Source organism: Carcharodon carcharias, chromosome 6, assembly GCF_017639515.1.
Source record: "Carcharodon carcharias isolate sCarCar2 chromosome 6, sCarCar2.pri, whole genome shotgun sequence".
Classification (NCBI taxonomy): domain Eukaryota; kingdom Metazoa; phylum Chordata; class Chondrichthyes; order Lamniformes; family Lamnidae; genus Carcharodon; species Carcharodon carcharias.
Window position 1 is genome coordinate 145,646,119 of NC_054472.1, and position 20,801 is coordinate 145,666,919.

The 20,801-nt window shown below is 43.6% G+C and overlaps 1 protein-coding gene across 4 annotated transcripts in view; it reads right to left on the reverse strand.

The window, feature by feature from the left end:
* Positions 1-20,801, reverse strand: part of nbeal2 (neurobeachin-like 2) — a 271,817-nt gene that overhangs the window by 170,063 nt on the left and 80,953 nt on the right. For 3 of the 4 annotated variants that reach the window (XM_041189750.1, XM_041189747.1, XM_041189749.1), the window contains exons 2-3: positions 12,081-12,175; positions 10,149-10,310 (exon numbers count right to left, since the gene is read on the reverse strand). In XM_041189750.1, the coding sequence (XP_041045684.1) occupies positions 10,149-10,310; positions 12,081-12,175 (257 nt within the window). The remainder of the gene's footprint in view (positions 1-10,148; positions 10,311-12,080; positions 12,176-20,801) is intronic. The other variant, XM_041189748.1, reaches the window with a different exon arrangement.

Consider the following 20,801-nt stretch of genomic DNA (forward strand, 5'->3'; position numbering starts at 1 on the left):
CTCACAAGAGGAAACATCCTTTCAACGTCCACCTTGTCAAGGCCGTTCAGGATCTTGTATACTTCAATCAAATCACCCCTCACTCTTCTAAATTCCAGTGGAAACAAGTGCAGTCTGTCCAACCTTTCCTCATAAGACAACCCACTAAATCCAGGTATCAATCTAGTAAACCTTCTTTGAACCACCTCCAATGCATTTACATCCTTCCTTAAATAAGAAGGCCAAAACAGCACACAGTATTCAAGGTGCGGTCTCACTAATGCCCTGTATGACTGAAGCATAACATCCTTATTTTTATGTTCAATCCCTCTCATAATAAAGAATAGCATTCCATTAGCCTTCATAATTACTTGTTCTACCTGCAGACTGTCATGATGCTATTAGTGTATATATTATTGGCACATATTTTTCTTTTAAAATAGAGATTTAGTCTGTGTCTCTGTCCTAATTGGATTAAAACCAGCTAGTCTGGATAATTTGATGTGTACTAGTTTTGAGATGTAAGCGAGGTGGAGTGTATTTGCATTTTTTGAATAGAACATTCAAGAAGTGGGGTGAAATCTGGCACCTAGCTAGCAGAGACCAAGCAATGTGTTAATATTACTAATAATATTGGTACTATGAAAAGGGTTTTATTGTTAGAAGAGGTGGAGTTCAAAGAGGCTGGTGATACAAGGAGAACTTACACTCAATGAGATGCGCTGGGTATAACCGATAGCAGTTTTCGTGTGTGCAGGGGCAGAGGCAATGTAAGGTCAAAGTAGCTGTAAGCCCACAACTGTCGCCACAGGAACCAAAGTGAGAGGAATCTCATTTTGAATTCGTAAGGTGAAAATGCTTTGCCTGGTGTTTGGTTAAGTCTATGGGTGCTATGGCCTTAATGGAGCTTAGTTTGGGAATTTGTTAGAAGTTATGATAATAGTAATTTGTAGCCATGTATATGTGTTTAATCTGTTGTAACTTAACAAGATGTTTCATTTAGTTTAATATAAAACCTCTTGAGAGCTGGTGGTCTGAATTTAGAGTTGCATCTCAAAAATACCACTTAAAATATGGGTTATGACAGTTGTTTAAAGTTTCCCTCTGGAATTTTTAATTAACTCCGCTTTACCAACTGCAGGGTCAGAACAACACCAACTTTTTGTGACTCGTACTAGAACACCTAGATGCCTCTGCAGCTCAGAATTATGCAGCCATGAAGGCATCCTCTATATTCTAGTTTGGAGATGGACAAGCAGGCCAGAGATTGTAGGTTGAAACCCACCAAGGCAGGTTGTAAACTTGAATCCAATAAACCTGGTAATTTATGGATTGGCACAAGAAAGGTGCCAAATAGTTATGAAAACCCAACGGGGTCACTAATATCCTTCAGGAAAGGGAACCTGGCGCCCTGACCTGGTCTGAGCCTACACAGAAATAGCACCAAAGGCCTCTGAAGTAACCTAGTAAAACATTTCTACCAAGAACAAGCCTCATCATCACCTCTCCAGGGCAACTTGTGATAGGCAATAAATGCCAGCTTTACCAGTGCCATCCATATTTCAAGAACAAATTTTGAGACTCATAACCTTATGCTGCTTTTCCCTTCAATAATTCATTTTTCATTTTTAAGTTGACTTAAGTCAGCGAAAGGCCAAGGATCTACAGTGTGGGCTGAAAAAGGTAAAAAGTAAAAGGAGAGAGAAAGAAAGCAGAAAGAAAAAAACTAGCTGTTAATGCAGAAACAATGTCGAAAATTCAAGATCCGATTGGATTGGCAGGTGAAGCAAAAGGAGATTATAGGGTCCAGGAACAGAGGGCAGGTAAATATAGTTAGCAAAGTTTGGAAGGTAAATGCAGACAGACTGATTAACCTGAATGGCCTGTTTCCGTGTTATAACTTCTATGTGTTTCCACTTCTTAACTCACAGAATGAAGAATAATTTTTGGTGAGGATTCAGAGGGGTTGCGAGAGGCCGGAGGCATTGTGCTCTAACAAGAGCCTTCAGCAGAGAGGGAAGAGAAAGAACTGAAAAAGGAAGAAAAAAAAGTTTAAAAATATAGGCCCTAACTCACTGGAAGCTGGCTGAAGATGGGTGAAAGCTTTCTGCTTTTAACCACACGGAGCATCTTTCAAAATGCCTCCCTGCAGCATCCACAGAGCAAATGCAACGATATCTCATCCAGCCTGTCCTTCTTAGCTTACTTTTTTTTGCTGTTATTCAGCTGAAGTTTTTTTTTAACTACAAAACTCCATTGATGGTACACGCTGTGAACTCTGCCACTTCCTTCAACCACTGAAGCGTTGCCTGTCCATGTCTTAAAAATACCATAAAACTTCTTATCCATGGCTGGGATTTTCTGTGTCCACCGGCATCAGGAGTGTTTGGTGGCCTGGGCAGACAACATGGCACAACTGGTTTCACGATGGCACGAAACCAATTCACGATCATTCACTCAGCCCACCAATGGTGGGCCATGTTCTCCGCCATTGGACGTTGGCAAAGTCATTGCAATGCTTCAACACATCATTATTAGGCCTGCCCGTTGGAATCATTGGATAGTCATTGTTGATGCTCACGTCAACGATGGTCGAGGAGGTGGGAGAGAAAGGGCTAGGATTGGCTGAAAGGAAGAGGTGTCGGGGGGAGTGAGGCTGGGATGGGGGGAACGAAGGTGTCAGGATAGGGTGAAGTTGGGAATGGGAGGAGGAGGGGGCAACGGGGAGAAGCAACTGGACAGGTAGGTGTAAGGGGGAAGGTTGGTGCAAGGGAAGGAGAGGGGAGGGTGTCCAGTGGGAGGGAGAAATAAGAGTGGAGGAATGAGTCAGGGAGGGGGTAGGAGTAAGGCTGGAGGAAGAAGTGAGGCTGGAGGAAGAGGTAGAGCCAGAGGAAGGAGTCTGGAGGGGGGAGCGACTAAGGGTGGCGGAAGAGGTAAGGGTGGAGGAAGGAGTCAGGAAGGGGGAGGGTCTAAGCGGAGGGGTGGAATTGAGTCCGTGGGAGTGGGAAGATTGGGGTGGGGGGGGGGAGAGAGAGAGAGAGAGAGAGTGGGGGATAGGGTGCGGGGGGGGTGGGGGTGCAGAGTTGGGGAGAGGGATCTGGGGCAGGGAAGGAGTGAGGGCACGGGAATGTGAAGGTGAACGTGCACAGGAGGGGTCAGATAGGTCGATGTCTGCCTCCTGGGGAGCAAACTGAGGGTGGGAGTGGTGTGGAGGAAGGGTGAGAATGACCTAGGGCAGAGTGAGGTGGGAGGGTCAGGTTTCAACAGTAGCAATAGAAGGGATGGCGAGGATGGTTGGTGGGGACCCACAGGCAGAAACGGACACTGGGGGTGGGAAGGAGGAGGTGAATGCGGATGCAGGTGGGATTTTCAGAAGGGAACAGGGGAGAGGTGGAATGTGATGGGGTGGGGTCAACTGTGATGGGGGAAAGGAAATGGGTGACTGGGAGTGGGGGGGTGGGGGGTGGGTAAAACGACTGGGGAGCGAAACTAAACCGAATTAGCACCATGCTGTCCAAATCAAAAGTGAAATGAGAGTCATGGTGGGAGATCATATGCTGCATGGGAATATGATCAGTGGTGGGTGGAGATGCAGGTCAGCTCAGATGGACAACTAAAAGTGAACCCCAGCAGGCAGCATTCAAAATGCTCAGAACATTGAGATGAATGTGAAACGTGATGCACTTCACAAGGCTCCGAAAGGCCCAGCCACACAAAAACTTTTCCCTCCAGAATTACTCGTGGGCCAGCTGCTCCCTCTGCAGTGATGGGTCTTCCGGGCTGTTTATTTCCACCTCTTCACTGGAGGAGGAGTCCTCTCAGCTGCAGATGAAGACATGGATGGAGCTGAGGGGCTGGCTGGCTAAGGGTGTTGGTCCCTTAGCAGAGCTCCCTGTGAACCAAGTGGAGATAAGTGGTGCATGGCAGCAGGAGAGAGGGCAATCACAGTTGCATTGAGGGAGGGATAATGTGGTGCAGGATCCTCAGGTGGGTGTTTGCTGCCAACCTAACCATCACCACAGGCAGGGTCCACTTCTCAACAGTCAGCACGATAGCATGCTTCTCAAAGTGATTGAGGGGCTTAATGTGGGCCACTCCACTCCACTCCACTCCACTCCACTCCACTCACCCGCCCCTGTCTGGGACCTCTCCCTGCTGATGTGAGCAGGCTTCTCCTGCATGAAAACAGACAGAAAGTGTGAGAGCAGGACACATGGCACTGTGTGGAATGTTTGTGTAGTGAACGGTGCCAAGGACAGGAAAGAGGATGTGAGATCGAGAGGATATGAGCCTGATGGAGATATGAGGGCGTGTGTGAGAGTTAGTGGTGTTGTCCCTTGAAGTGTGGGATCCATGTGGATGTGTGATGGGTTGTGAGTGAGAGTTGAGAGTGATGAGAAGTGAGAATTACCCTGACGGAACAGGTGAGACCATTCATCCTGTAGTGGCACAAGGTGGCTGTCCACTTTTGCAGGGCATTGGCGCTGAGCACCACCTCCCAAGCCCAGTTGGTAATGCCGTTGCCCATCCTGGGGCCAGAGTGGAGGTAGAGGACATTGTGATGAGCCTCCACAGCATCCAAAAGGCATTCCAGTGACACGTTGCTAAACCTGGGGGCTGCATCTTCTTGCCTTTCGTGGACATCTTCCCTGCAGGAGTCGTGGCCTGGAAGCACTGAGATGTACACATGCAGCTGGACTTTAAATATGGCGCCGGGCGTGTTGAAGCAGCGAGGTAATGGCAGGCAGACGAAGACAGCCCACCCGCCATGGAAACGGTGTATTTCCTGGGAATGCCTAAACAACATGGCGGGTTTGGGACGATATGGCGTGAAAATCCACCATCACGGCCTGCAGGTAAAATGTCGTTTTACCCACTTGTTACCACACTTAGTGCAAATCTGGGATGTTTCCACCCCATGCCTTTATCACACCAGTCACATCCAAACTCTACCCCATGCATCCTATCCTGCACAGAGTCCCATTTCCCTACTGTTTCTGTCCTGGTCTTCACCAGTTCTCCATCCATTGAAATTATTCTCCCCATTTCTAAATCTCTCATCCCCTTGCAGCCGTCTCCAGCTCAATGCCCCAGTATACTCTTCTGACTCAGACCTCCAGTGTGCATCTCCTCCTTTCCCAATTCTACCACTGAGGTAATTGGGGAGGAGGAGAGGTGGCAGGGTTGGTGGGGGGGCAGGACTTGCAGCTGCTTAAGCCCCACACTATGGAATTCTATCTTTCTCCCTTCAAGAGTCTTTCAAAACCTTTCTGACCATTACTTTAGTCATCGTTGTTTGTTGTCCTTCTTAATGAGACATGGCTGCAGGAGGACATGGATTGGGACCTGAATATCAAAGGGTGCAGGACATTTAGGAATGACAGGAAGCGAGGAAAAGGTGGAGGGCTGGCTCTGTTATTGATTTTATTAGCACAATAGGGAGGGATAACCTAAGTTCAGGAAACCAGGATGTGGAAATGGTTTGGGTTTGATAAGAAATGGTGGAGGCAAGAAGTCACTTGTGGGAGTGGTGTACAGGCCCCTTAACAGTAACCACATGGTAGGATGGAGCATAAAGGAACAAATAATGGGAGCTTGTCAGAAAGGCACGACATTAATCACGAGAGATTTTATCTACATATGGACAGGAAATGTTAGATGGGCAAAGGTAGCTAGATGAGGAGTTCATAGTATGTTTCCACAATAGTTTCTTAGAACAGGATATTCTGGAGCCAACCAAGGAGCAGGCTCTACTAGACCTGGTATTGTGCTGGAATTAACTAATGGCCTCATAGTGCAGGCACCCCTGGGTATCAGCGACCATAATATGACTGAATTTTACATTCAGTCTGTGGGAGAGAGCAGTGGGTCCGAGATTATGTTTTTAAACTTAAATAAGGGCAACTATGAAGGTATGAAAGCAGAGCTGGCTAAAGTGAATTGGCAGATTAGGTTAAGAGATAGGTCAATAGAGATGCAGTGGCGAACATTTAAGGGGATATTTCAGAATGCACAGGATAGATACATTTCAACAAGTAAAACAAAGTCCAAGCCAAAGGGCATGCCATCTGTGGTTAACTAGAAAGGTTAAAGATAAAATCAAACTTAAAGAAAAAAGTGTATAATTGTGCAATGGAGGGCCAGAATACTGGGCAGAATATAAGGAACAGCAAAGGATGACTAAAAGATTAATAAGGAGGGAAAAATTAGAGTATGAGAGAAAGCTAGCCAGAAATAAAAACAGATAGTAAGAGTTTCTATAAATATTTAAAAAAGAAAAGGATTAACAAAGCAAGCGCTGATTTTACAGAAAGTGAATCTGGAGAATTGATAATGGAAAGCAAGGAGATAACAGATGAATTGAACAGGTATTTTGCATCAGAGTTCACTATAGAGGATACAAGTAGCATCCCAGTAGCAGCTATAAATCAGGAAATGAAAGGAAGGGAGGAACTCAGGAAAATTACGATCACCAGAAAAGCACTACTAAGTAAATTGATAGAGCTGCGGGCTGACAAGTGCCCGGATCCTGATGGACTTCATCTCAGGGTCTTAAAAGAAATGTCTAGTGAGATAGTTGATGCATTGATTTTAATTTTCCAAAACTCCCTAGATTCGGGGAAGGTTTCATTAGATTGGAAGGTAGCAAATATAACTTCATTATTCAAAAAGGGAGGGAGACAGAAAGCGAGAAACTACAGGCCAATTAGCTTAACATCTATCATAGCGAAAATGTTAGAAGCTATTATTAAAGAAGCCAAAGCTATCTATCCTGTGTATTCTGAAATATCCCCTTAAATGTTTGCCACTGCATCTCTATTGACCTATCTCTTAACCTAATCTGCCAATTCACTTTAGCCAGCTCTGCTTTCATACCTTCATAGTTGCCCTTATTTAAGTTTAAAAACATAATCTCGGACCCACTGCTCTCTCCCACAGACTGAATGTAAAATTCAGTCATATTATGGTAGCTGATACCCAGGGGTGCCTGCACTATGAGGCCATTAATTAATTCCAGCACAATACCAGGTCTAGTAGAGCCTGCTCTCTGGTTGGCTCCAGAATATCCTGTTCTAAGGGCACTTGGATAAGTTCAAGGTCATCAGGCAGAGTCAACATGGTTTTGTGAAAGTGAAATCATGTTTCACCAACTTATTGGAGCTCTTTGAGGAAATAACATGTGCTGTGGGTAAAGTGGATGTATTGTACTTAGATTTCCAGGAGGCATTTGATTAAGTGCCACATCAAAGGTTATTGCGGAAAATAAAAGCTCATGGTATAGCGGTTAACACATTGGCATGGATAGAAGATTGGCTGGCTAACAGGAAGTAGACAGTAGGCATAAATGGGTCTCTTTCAGGTTGGCAAGATGTAACGTGTGGTGTGCCACAGGGATCAGTGCTGAGACTTCAACTTTTTACAATTTATAAAAATGACTTGGATGAAGGGATGGTTTCCAAATTTGCTGATGACACAAAGATAGATAGGGAAGTAAGTTATGAGGAGGACCTAAGGAGGCTACAAAAAATATAGACAGGTTAAGTGAGTGGGCAAAGATCCGGCAAATGGAGCTCTGAGATGCTGAGGGATCTGGGTGTCTTTGTGCGTGAATCGCAAAAGGCTAGAATGCAGGTACAGCAAGTAATTAGAAAAGCTAATAGAATGTTATCATTTATTGCAAGGACAATTTAATACAAAAGTAGGGAGGTTATGCTTCAGTTATAAAGAGCACTAGTGAGACCACATCTGGAGTATTGTGTACAGTACTGGTCACCCTATTTGAGGAAGGATGTTAATGAGTTGGAAGCAGTTCAGAGAAGGTTTACTAGACTAATACCTAGAAAGGGCGGGTTGTGTTATGAGGAAAGTTTGGACATGCTAGGCTTGTACCCGCTGGAGTTTAGAAGAGTAAGAGGCGATTTGATCGAAACATGCCTGAGGCATCTTGACAGGGTGGATATGGATAGGATGTTTCCTCTTGTGGGAGAATCTAGAACTAAGGCTCATTGTTTAAAAATAAGGGGTCGCCCATTTAAAACAGAGACGAGGTGAAATATTTTCTCTCAGACCATCTTAAGTCTTTGGAACGCTCTTCCTGAAAAGGCGGTAGAAGCGGAGTCTTTGAATATTTTTAAGGTGGAAGAGATTCTTGGTAAGCAAATGGGTGATAGGTTATCAGAGGTAGGTGGGACGTAGATTTGACGTTGCTATCACATCAGCCATGATCTTATTAAATGGTGGAGCAGGCTTGAGGGGTCAAATGGCCTACTCCTGCATCTTGGTCGTATGTTCCTATTAATGGGAGTAACTTTAGCCGAACCTGCCCAGCCGCAAACTGCCAGGATCAGATTAGACATCTATTTTTACTTTACATTGACTTCCACGCTTAACTCCATAGAACAATCCTCAGGTAATGAAGCAGCCCATGCCAGTCTGCAGTAGGACCTGGACAACACCTAGTCCAGGGTTGACAAGTGGTAGCTAACACTCATGCCACCTAAGTGTCAGGTCATGATCTTCTCTTGTAAGCAAAAGCACAAACACCTCTCACTGAGCTTTAAGGTACCAGCATCACTAAGTGGTCCACTATTAATATTTTGGTTCTGGTCACCATTGATCAGAAGCTGAACTAAGCCAGTCAATGGCTACAACAGCAGTGCAGAAGCTGGGTACTATGTGATGAATGGCTCAACTCCTGACCGTTCAAAGCCTCTCCGTTATCTACGTGGCTTAAAGCAGGCGCATGCCCACAACTCTCAAGAAACTCAACACCATCCAAGCAGAGCAGTTTGCTCCATCAATGCCCCTACCACTGAACTCCATATGCACCCCTTCCACATTGGCACAGTGTGGTTGCAATATGTACAATCTACAGGATGCACTGCAGTAACTCACCAAGCTTACTGTGAGAGCACCTCTATTCACTGGCATCTAGTACCAAGAAGCAAGAAAACAGTAAGGTCATGGAACAACAGACACCCAGATTCAGGATGCACTGCAGGAGCTTACCTAACGTTACTTCAATAACACCCCTTTCCCCTATAACATCTACTTTCTAAAATGACAAGAGCTGCAAGAGCAAGGAAGCACCATCACTTCCAAATTCTTTTCCAAGTCACATATCATTCTAACTTGGACATATATTGACATATTTCACTGAAATTCTCTACATTACGCCATTATGGGAGAAGCACCATTACTGCAAAGATCTCGGTGGTTTTAAGGAGAACACCCACTACCACCTTATCAGGGCAACCAGGGATGGGCAATAAATACCAATCTTGCCTGCAACACCCATATCCCAAATAAACAAAGGTAGAGATACCACAATTAACTTCAGTGCTCTTTGATGAAACTAAGCTCTGGTTTGCTATCCAGTGAATTTGATTAACTGGACTTTGGGTAAGGAAAGGATCGACCTTTGCTCCTTTGCCTCCCTACACTCACAGGTTTAACATAGGAAAAATGGCCATTTCAACAAGTTATTGGAGGGCTGCCAACGACCATGATTTCTTCCACCAACACCCTAAGAAAAAGAATGGGGAAAACACGGAAAAACCTGATTCTGATCACATTTAGCACGGACTAAGTTTTTAGGTAAAGATCCTTCTGCATTGCCCAGCACCATGACTTAACCTCAACTTCAGGAAGTTAATGCCTACCAAACTAAGGTGCTGATTCTCTTTCCCACATTAACCATTGTGTGATTGCTGCGAGATCAGGAACTTAGTATATCATTGCCTAGTCAACATTCATTGCCTAGCAACACCGTCAAAAAACAATTAAACTAGTCATTTATCTCATCATTATTTGTGTGAATTAGCTGTGCCCACAGACAGCCTGTTTAAATTACAGGACATTATTTACTTTTAGGGAGGACTCCCTCTAATTAATTCCCTCATGTTCTGGCCTCCACAGGCTTTTCATTAGACCAAGACCACGGAAGCAGACAGCAAGCTGTTTCCTCAACTTCCCTGAACTCTGCTACCATGACAGTTACAGCAGATGCAGTGTAACTTGCCCTTGAAACCCAAGAAAAGTTTCATCTTAGCCACAGGTAGCCCTGCCAATATTTTCTCCAACTCCCAATCCTTTGGCTAAGAAACTTATTAAACATAAAATCTGAAAATGTAACAGTAAAGAAAGGAAATAATGAGAATAGTTTGCACCTGCAGATAATAATGAGAAACTTTATCAGGAGGAGCGCTTGTCCAAGGCCTGCCTCGGCCTCCTCGGTGGATAATCTCTGTACACATTGACTCAGTTGCTGGCTCAGAACTTGAAGCACATTGCCTGGCAACAGTGGAATCTCTGCAGCCATCTCTTCAGGTCTGGAACAAGAAAGCACAGCGGACTGAAACCATGGCAACAAAACGTTAATCAGATCAGGCCTTGACCCAGCAAGAATCAAAAACATTTATGTCCCTGCACCTTCAATTCTGTGGATCAAAATTTAATAACTTATTTACTTTATCATTTAAAAAATTGTTCAGAGAATTTTTGAAAATTCCATGGTTTCTCAATTAATTTTTACTTTACAACACAACAGCACACTAATGCTGTAGTCTCAATCTCAACTATACCACTTTGTGACGATGGCAAGAGCAGGTCAGACATTTCCTCAAAATATGCAAATGTCTGGCCACAGGGCCTGCCAAGCCATCTCAGGTCCCTCAAGTGACCTCAGGCCCAGTTCTAACTAGCCTTTATTGAAACTAAAAAATGTCAGTTGTTACTCTGTTAGAAGCACTCTTGCCTCTGAGCCAGAAGGTTGTGGGTTCAAGTCTCACTCCAAAGACTTGAACACAAAAATATAACCTGACACACTGTTGATGATGCTGTCTTTTGGATGAGACATTAAACCGAGGCCCTGTCTGCACTCTCGTGGCACTATTTTTAAAAGACCAGGGGAGTTATCTGTGTTTTCCTGGCCAACATTTATCCCTTATTCAACAGCACTAAAAACAAATTATCAGGTCGGTATCGCATTACTGTTTGTGTGAACTTGCTGTGTGCAAATTGGTTGATGCCTTTCCTACATTAAAACAGTGGCTATACTTCTAAAGTGCTTCATTGGCTATAAAGCTCTTTGGATATCCTGAGGTCATAAAAGGCACTATATAAATGCTAAACCTTATTTTTTAAATGGGGAATGGCATGATCAGGGGCTGGGCCGGGGGTGGGAGGAATTCCAAAATCACCATGAAAATCATAGTCAAATCTCAAGCACAACTACCTGGGAGGAGAGGAGGTGGAGTGGGTGTGAAGAGTTACTGAACTAAGTCTTAGGAGTTTTAATTTATACAGTGGCAAGCCTGGTTACTGCTACACCATTACATTATGACACACAGCAACCTTAAGTGGGCTCATAACCACCATCCCGAGATAATCAGGGAAACTCAATAGATTGCTCACCTCTTTGTCAGAGAGCTAGGGCACACCCTCTTCTTTGTGATAATTCTTCCTCTCTCTCTCTTCTATCCCACTCCTCCTCTATTTTATCAATACGACTGCAGTCAATCCCCTTTTGAGTGTTTCTCTCTTGTGCCTTCAGAGCTGTGTGCTTGGCTCAGTGGCAGTATCAGAAGGTTATGGGTTCAAGCACCAATTCAGAGACTTGAGTACATAGTCTAGGTTTACACTTCGCTTCCATTTACCCACTTTTGATATCTTTGCATAACAAAATTGAACTCTCTCAGTCTTGAAAGCTGTAATTGACCTAGCATCTACAGCTTGTTGAAGGTCCATGATTTCCGCTACCATTGGTCCACAAGAAGTGCTTCTCAATTTCACTCCTGAGTAGCCGAGCTCGAAGACTCTGCCCATTTGTTCTGTAATTTCCCACCAGCAGAAATAGCTCCTTTGTATCTATCCTTTTGTATCCATATATCATCTACACACCCTGATTATATCACCCTTCAAACTTCCAAACTCAAGTGAATACAAGTCATGACTTAATGCTCATCTCTTAATGTGTTGGCCCATTATTATCATTGCACGGCATTGAGGAATAGATAATCATAAACCTAATAAAAAGGGGTGCGAGAGGTTTCTGAACAGTAGGCTAGATGGGCCAAAGCTATTTTACTTGTTGAACTCACCTTCGCTGCAGTGGTTCATAAGAGCTGACGTCAATAATTCGTTCGAAGGAGGTGACAAAAGCTTCAAGCCATTGCTGCAGGTAGTGAGGATCCTTCTGAAAAGAAAGTACAAGAATTAAGTTAATTCCACCATCTCCTCAAGAGTTGAATTCCTGCTCAAGCTTGCTTGTAGATCTCACACATAGGACAGGCTGGGTAACAATGTCAAGTTTCCTTCCCAAAAGGACAGTGGGTTTTTACGACAATCTGACATCTTCATAGTGACTTTCATTGGTGCCAGGTTTTAATTTTCAGATTTTTTCTAAACTTAATACAAATTCTCAAACTGCCATGGTGTGATTATGATCTCACATTCTTTAGATTATTAGTGCAAGCCTCTGAATTACTAGTCCAGTAACACAACTGCTATAGTACTGTTCCCCTTATATCATGGGTTGGCCTTGCTGCTCTCCTCTTCATTGTGATCGAATAGTGCTATCTTAATTCTGTGAGGACTCCAGTGCAGTCTGACCAGGGCCCGACCACTGAACCAGACCTCAACACATCTGGCAATATAACCCAGCATTCTGTTTGGGTTGTTTATTGTGTCACCTCAGGCTGGCTGATTAACAGGTTTAGTTTTGCATTAATCTTGGGTGGGGTCCAATTCACTCCCATTTAGCACCTGCCTACCCGATCTGATTTCTTGTTGCTGACACATGTAGCATGTTACTGCTCAGATATTGCTAAATTCTTTACTTTTAGCTTGTAAAAATGGGTGAGGTCTTATCATCATGCCATATGTATTCGTTAAAATGCTTCTAAATGCTTGGCATGTTTCCTTGGACCTGGTCAAGAAATTTATGTTTGTGTATTCTGATAGATACCAACTTTTTAAGATGTAGGAATTACTCGATGAACTAAATCCAGCCTAAAAGACTAAAATCAATCTAATTTTCCTTCCACCATCCTGGTAGTTGCATGATACAATGATCGTGGAGTTGTTGACTAATCATAGTAATCATAAAAACATAAGAAATAGGCACAGGAGAAGACCATACAGTATGTTGAGCCTGGTCTGCTATTCAGTACGATCAATGGTGATCTTTGACAACTCCACTTTCCCAGCCATTATCCATATCACTCAATTCCCCGCCAGACCAAAAACCTAACTACTTCAGCCTTAAATATATTCAATGATGAAGCATCCACTGGAGTAATTAATTTCTATCAATTAGTCTACAATTAGATACATACATGAGGTATGTAAATCTCCAATGGTTGAGAACAATGGAAACGTTAATGTAAAGGGGGTTCTGAATGGAGTGGGGTGATTGCAAAGCCTGGAAGGAAAGTCAAGAGGTCAGTTTCTCTAATTTGTACTTGATGGGGCCAATGTAGATACAAAATTTGGAGGTGCCAGGAGCTGTCTAAGATGGATTCACAAAGAGCGGCATCCAGATTCAATTATGCTTCCCTTGAATTATTGCTGGGTGCAGCCAGGAGTAGAAGGGATATACCTTTCCCACAATGTAACATGGCTTGAAGTGGCTGAGGAGGTGTGCAGCAGAACCACTGTGCCCTGGTCTTGGATCTAATGGAGAAAGTGGTTTAATGACGTAACTAGGTCAGCAAAATTAGTATATTTATTGATTCACATGTGATGCAAATCCTCCTACCTTCATGCTGTCTTACCAAGTGTACTCCATCACGTCACTCCTCGCACTCAGTTAACTTTCAGCAGCACCCAGCCTTCACTTTCTCTGCATTTCCTCCCCTCCCCATGTATCCATTAACAGCTGCCACTCACTCAATCTTTATGCAATGTGATGAATATGTCTGTTGGTCACCCTCACCCAATGTACTGCACCCAGAGTGAATAAGTGACCATCACTCTATCGCAATCTGATTTTTTTTGCCCTTCGTGGGAGAAGAGATCTCAAAACACAAGGCGGAGGACTAAAGATTGCCCTGCCACACATTGTGCAGCTAACAGATGCCGAGGAAGGTGCCACCCACAGATGCTGAGGAAGGTGCCATGGAAATAGGTGACACATCTGTGTCCCTCTCAGTTGGAGATGGACAGTGATTTTGCAGATGGCTGCTGGCAGAGTTAAATATATCTCTGACACACATGCTGACTTTATTGCATCCATGACTGATATATGAGAAGACTAAGTAAGGTGATCTTCAAGAGTGCTACTTTGCCACAACTAATTCATATCCTTAGTCTTCCAAGGCCGTCATGCATAGAACAAGAATCAACATTCCATTTGCCTTATTTATTTCCTGCTGAACTTGTATGCTAGCTTTTTGGGATTCATGCACGAGGACTCTCAAATCCCTCTGTGCTGCAGCTTTCTTCAGTCTTTCTCCATTTAAGTAATATTCAGCTCCTCTATTCTTCCCGCCAAAGTGCATCATCTCACATTTTCCCACATTATATTCCATCTGCCACATTTTTGCCAACTCGCTTAACCTGTCTGTATCCCTCTGTAGACTCTTTGGCTGGGATTTTGTGGCCCCGTCGCAGGTAGGACCCATCGCAGGCGAGGCGGTGCCCCCAGCCAGGAGACCACTGACTTGCAGGGGATCAGAAGATCTCAGTGGCAGGCGGGTGTGGAAAATCCCACCCTTTGTGTTATCCTCACCGTTTGCCTTCCTACCTATTTTTGTGTCATTCGCAAACTTGGCAATAGCACATTCATTTTCCCTCATCCAAGTCATTTATATTGTAAATAATTATGGCCCCAACGCTGACCCCTGTAGCACTCCAATAGTTACAGATTGCCATGCTGAAAATACCCCCTTATCCCAACTCTTTGTCTTCTATTAGTTAGCCAGTCATCTATGCATGTTAATGTACTACTCCCAGCACCATGGGCTCTTATCTTATTCAGTAGTTTTATGTGTGGTACCTTATCCAACATCTTTTAGAAATCCAAATATGTTACATCTACTGGTTCCCCTTTATCTATCCTGCTTGTTACCTCCTCAAACAATTCTAATAAATTTGTCAGGCATTATTTTCCCTTTATGAAGCCATGCTGACTCTGCTTGATGATATTATGCATTTCTAAATGCTCTGCTATTACATCCTTTATAATAGACTCCAACATTTTCCCAATGACAGATGTTAAGCTAACTGCCAGTCAGCACACCACTATGATTCTGGCCATCCTCCTGACAAGTATCAAAGGCACCTCTAGACTTATCTAGGTACCTGAAGCACAATATCATGGCTTGCTTGATGACACACGTTATGTGGCTCTCACTGGAGCGCCCCGTACCTCATTAATGGGGCTCCTCACGGATGTAATGAGTCAAGTTTGGTGAGGGCGCGGAGGGAGCACCCCTTGTCCTTGTCTCCTACCAACCCTTAAACCTGGTTCCTAGGATGAAAACGTCTGGAATGCTGAACAGTCAACAGTATGAAAGTATCATGACAGCTCCCAAGAAATCTGGTGCACAGCTATATAAACGCCATCTTGTGATGGCACAAACAGCTGCCCAATGAAAGAAGATGACCACCAGATGCCTTACAATTAATTAAGTAGTTTTGAAGTGTTGTCACGGTTGTAAAGTAAAAAATACAGCAACAAATTTGCACACAACAACCTCCCATAAACAGCAGTGTGATGGTCAGATGACCTGTTTTGTGATGTTTATGAAAGATATATATTGGCAAGAACATCGGGGATAACTATCAGATCTTTTACATCTGCCTGAGACGGTATATAGGGCCTCTGTTTAACGTCTCCTCCAAAAGACCGCACTCGCTCAGTACTGTACTCGCATCAGCCTTGACTTTTATGCTGAAGAATGCAGAAGCCAAAAAATTCTGAGTCAGGAGCAAAAGTGTTACCAACTGAGCCATAGCTGAAACAATTTGCTCTCAAATAACTTGCACTGTTTTTTTTTCAGCTCTTTCATGGGATGTGGGCATCGCTGGCAAGGCCAGCATTTGTTGCCCTTCCCTAATTGTCCCCAATCCCTTGAACTGAGTGGCTTGCTTGGCCATTTCAGGGAGTAGTTAAGAGTCAACCACATTACTATGGATCTGGAGTCACATGTAGGCCAGATTATGTAAGGATAGCAGATTTCCTTCCCTAAAGGATATTAGTGAACCAGATGAGTTTTTACTACAATCGATGATAGTTTCATGGTCACCATTACTGAAACTAGCTTTCTATTCCAGATTTATTAATTAAATTTAAATTCCACTAGCTACTTTGGTGAGATTTGAACCAGTGTCCCCAAAACATTTGCCTAGGCCACTGGATTACTAACCCAGCGACATTTCCACTACGCCACTGCCTCCCCACTATACCGTCATCTCTACCCATGCACAACTTTCTAATCTTAATTATGTTCCAATTATCCAGCAGCACAAATCTCAATTTTAAATCATGTTTGCTTGTTGTGTAAATCTGGCATTAGTGCAAAAAAGCATGATGTGCATCTCACAAGGTGCCCAGTGTTATATACTGTAATGAAAGCCAGACTTATCTTGGAGTCAAGAACAGAGGTCGGGAAACTCCAAGTCCCGACAGACCTCAGTATTTCCGTCCATTGACAGAGTCAGAGCGGGATGCACATGCGCAGTTCGGCATTTTGAGTTCTTTGAGCCAAGGACCGGCCCAGCACACCAGTGCATAAAAGAAAATGGCATGAAAACCTGGATCATGTGACTGGGAGCAGAGTGCTGTTGAAGAGAAGTGTACCAGGTAAGTGGCAGGGAGAGGTGTCAAAAGAAAAGTCCCAGACAGGATACAGGGACAGGAAGAAGTCCCAGTTAGGTTAAAAAGAGAACAACAGAGAAAGAGGTTCCAAGCAGGAAATGGGCTGCAGGGAGCAGACCTTAAGCAAAGAGGGCTCAGGAAAAGCCTTGGTGATCAAAGAGGGCTTGGGAGAAGCCCTGAAGATTCAAGAAGGCAGCAGAAGATTGGTGACTTAGAAGCTGTGGGCCGCTGGGGTGAAGGTACCCTTTTGGAGCAGTAGTGTTCTGCTTGGCACGGCCAAAGACCTGAAGTTGTGCTTGTGAGTTGGTGCCTGAGTGAAAATTTGGAAATCCAGGGGAATGGGATCTTGGGAGCCAAGATTGGAACCCTGTGAGATGGGCCGTCGTTGATATTGTCCGAGTTGGAGCGTCTTTTGGAGAGAATTTCAAGGTGGACTGGAAGGAGCCAGAGGAAGAGAAGCTGCTACCTCAATTTACCATCAAACAGGATTCCCAGATCTCTTTCATTTTCATTGGGTGTTATTTTCTCCCATTTGGGTAATAGCACTCATCCAGAATTTTTTGTTCACAAGTGAAGTAATTTGCATTCCTCTGCATTGAATATCATCTTCCACCCATCTGCCCAATTATCAAATATAATCAAGTTCCCTTGTAGTGATCCTGCTCAGCTTTGGAGTCTACCACCTTAATTTGCTTTGTATGATCTTCAAATTTAGTGATACCTTGCTCCGAACCATCTATAAAGATATTGAACAAAAGTAGTCCGAAAACAGATCCCTGTCGAATCTCACTGGTAAAATTCTTCCAGGCTAATCCCAATACCACTATCCTGTGGACTCTAGCAGTCAACCAAATACATATCTATTGTAAAATATTTCCACTGATTCTGCTTTCATTGGAAGTTGGCTGACTTTGTGATGGACAAGAAATCGTCAGAAGCTTAGCTTGGGGTCAACTTGGATGCAGACATTGCAATGAGTCTGGTATGTAAGACAGGGCTCTAACAGGACTTTACAGGCATTTAATAGGGCAGAGAAAGTAAACCAAAAACAATACTTTCAGATACACAAGGGCAGCAGAGCACAAGCTTAGGTTGTGAGGGACAGTTTCATCACAGACACCAGGAAGTTGAAGATTAATCACAGAAACTAATCAGGAAATGTGAAATTATTATAAATTATATTATAATTGTGTACTGGGGCTCATTTAGAGGGAACTTAATTTAGAGTCAAACAGCATAAACTATCCTAACCTCAAGAGCCTCTGGAGTGGGGCTTGATCCCACAACCTTCTGACTCAAGGGGAAAGTGCTATCACTGTATCACTGCTCACACTTAACAGAGAAGAACATGGTGCAAGATTTTAAGTAGCAGTGAGAATGGATAATGCAGACACAAAGAGACTTCTAACTCACATGGTCATCACACTTTTGATGGTGAAAGGACAAGTTGGTAAGGCTATTAAAACAGCTATTAGGATCCTTGAGTTTATAAATAGAGCCAATAAAATAAAAAGGCATAGAAGTTATACTAAACTTTTATAAATCACTGATTAGGCCCTAGCCAGAGTATTATGTCCAATACCTTACGGGCACCATACTTCAGGAAGGATATCAAGGCCTTGAATAGAATACAAAGGAGATTTTCCAGAATGATACCTGGGATTGGCAACTTCAGTTATATGGAGAGACTGTGGAAACTGGGATTTTTCTCCTTAGGACAGAGAACATAAAGGGAAGGGTTAATAGAGATGCTCAAAATTTTAAAGGCGTCAAAGACACATAAGCAGCTGTAAGAATTTTTTTATTCCAACTGAAGTAGATAAGGGTAAAATTAAACGGCCAGGTCTGCATGTGTGGAACAGACTTGTAAAAAAAAAAGAAAACAATGGCATTTTTCAATAACCACAGATTTCCCAAAGCTCTTTACAGCCAATGTGGTACTTCTGAAATGTAGTCACAGTTGTAATGCAGGAAACACAGCAATCAATTTGTGCACAGTAAGACAGGACCTCAGTTTAACATCTGATCTGAATGGTGGATAAGGCAATTAGCTGACTATTGATTAATTAATTTTTTTTTAAAAGAGTCCGATGGTCGAAATGACATTCTGATATTGTTGCCATCATTTCTACTGAGACAGTAATCGGACAAGCAGTCAGTGCTTGATTTATTATGGTTCAAAACAGTCACAGAATCAGCCTTTTCTCAGTTTACAATCTGTACCTAGATCCAATCTGGATCTAAGTAATTGCCTAACTGTAGGCTACTCAAAATAATTGGATCAGTACAACATTTGTAAAAAGTTACCTTTGAAATTACCAACCTTGGATCAATGGTTTCTCTTTCACTTGTGTAAGGAAGGTGGGGGTTCATGTCCCACTCCTGAAATTGGAGCCCATAATCCAGGCCCACAAAGGTGCAGTACTGAAGGAGCACTTTTGGAAGTGCCATCTTTTAGAGGAGCATTTAAACTAAGGCCCTATCTGCTCTGGTAAACTATGCACTGGTGAAAGCTGACGGGGGAGGTTATCGAGTCTAACCTCTGCCTTCCTGAAAATTAGATCCCTGGGCTTTTGTGGGTGACACTTATCCCTATTGGGAGAGTGCATGCATCCTTAATAGGCCAAACAGAAACTCTACAGGGTACCTTTTAACTTTTTAGATGACAGAATAATTGAGTACATTGGCTGCCCGTCCATCCTGCTGGCTGAGTGCATGGGCAGCTCACCCTTTCCTGCTTGTGATGTCCTGGTGTAATGGTCTGATGCTGTGCTGGTCAATGGGTTGTTCCTGGACAGGGATGCTTTTGAGCTTTGGCATTTTTGGGGATGTCAAGTTTTTCTTGCTTTTTAAGTTTGATTTCTAGGCACAAGCTCAAGCTTAAGACATATTTCTTGAATTTTGCAGCACATTTGTGTCTGTGCTGGTTCTGTACAAGAGTGCTCCACTTCATTCCATTGTCATCCCCTATCTCCATTAGGTCCATTGAAAGTTCTGGAAAAGTTCTCTACTTCATCCTATCCTCATACCCTATCCTTATTAGGCCCATTGAAAGCTCTGTTGAAGAGCTCTTCACATAGTTCCATTCTCTTGCCTATTTAGTGCCTTGTACAACCCTCCCTTCATTACAAAGCGAACGACATCTGTCCTGGCTCAGCCACATTCATCAGATGGAGGTTAGCTGTAAAACTAAAGACCTCCTATACAGAAAAGAGCCACAGGGTCAGGATCTGCTGGGTGTCTATAAGGACACCTGCAAGCGAGATATGAAGAACGGCAGACAATGACACAGACAACTGGGATTCAGTCGCCGACGGCTGTGACCTCTGAAATCTGACTGTGTGGAGAGGCATTGGAAGAGACAAGGCAAAGAGGGAAACTCTGCTGGCTGACAATACAGCCCAGAGAAAACAGACACCAGCAAATCCTGCACCTTCTCACCCACTGTTTTCCTCTGCAGCAAATATGGTAGAGACAGCTGCCAAGTTATGACATTGGTCCACTGGAAATAGCTGTGGATTTTCAGCCCATGTCATTCTATTCTTGGTTGATATCAGGCCCACATAGAACATGACATGGGCAGTGGACCAGACGCTTTATATTTTTTAATTCTTTCATGGGATGTCAGCATCGCTGACAATTAAAAGGACTGCGCCTGTTCTCCATCCCTAATTGCCGCTGAACTGAGTGGTTTGCCAGGCCCTTTCAGAGGGCAGTTAAGATTAAACCTCATTACATTGTTGTAGGTCTGCAGTCACATTCAGGCCAGATCAGATAAGGGTAAGGACAGCAGGTTTCCTTCCCTAAAGGGCATTAGTGAACATGATGGATTTTTGCAACAATCGATGATAGTTTCCTGGTCACCATTACGAGACCAGAGATTTATTGACTGAATTTAAATTCCACCAGCTGCCATGGTGGGATGTGAACCCATGTCCCCAGGGCATCACCTGGGCCTCTGGATTACTAGCCCAGTCACATTATCACTAAATCACCTGAT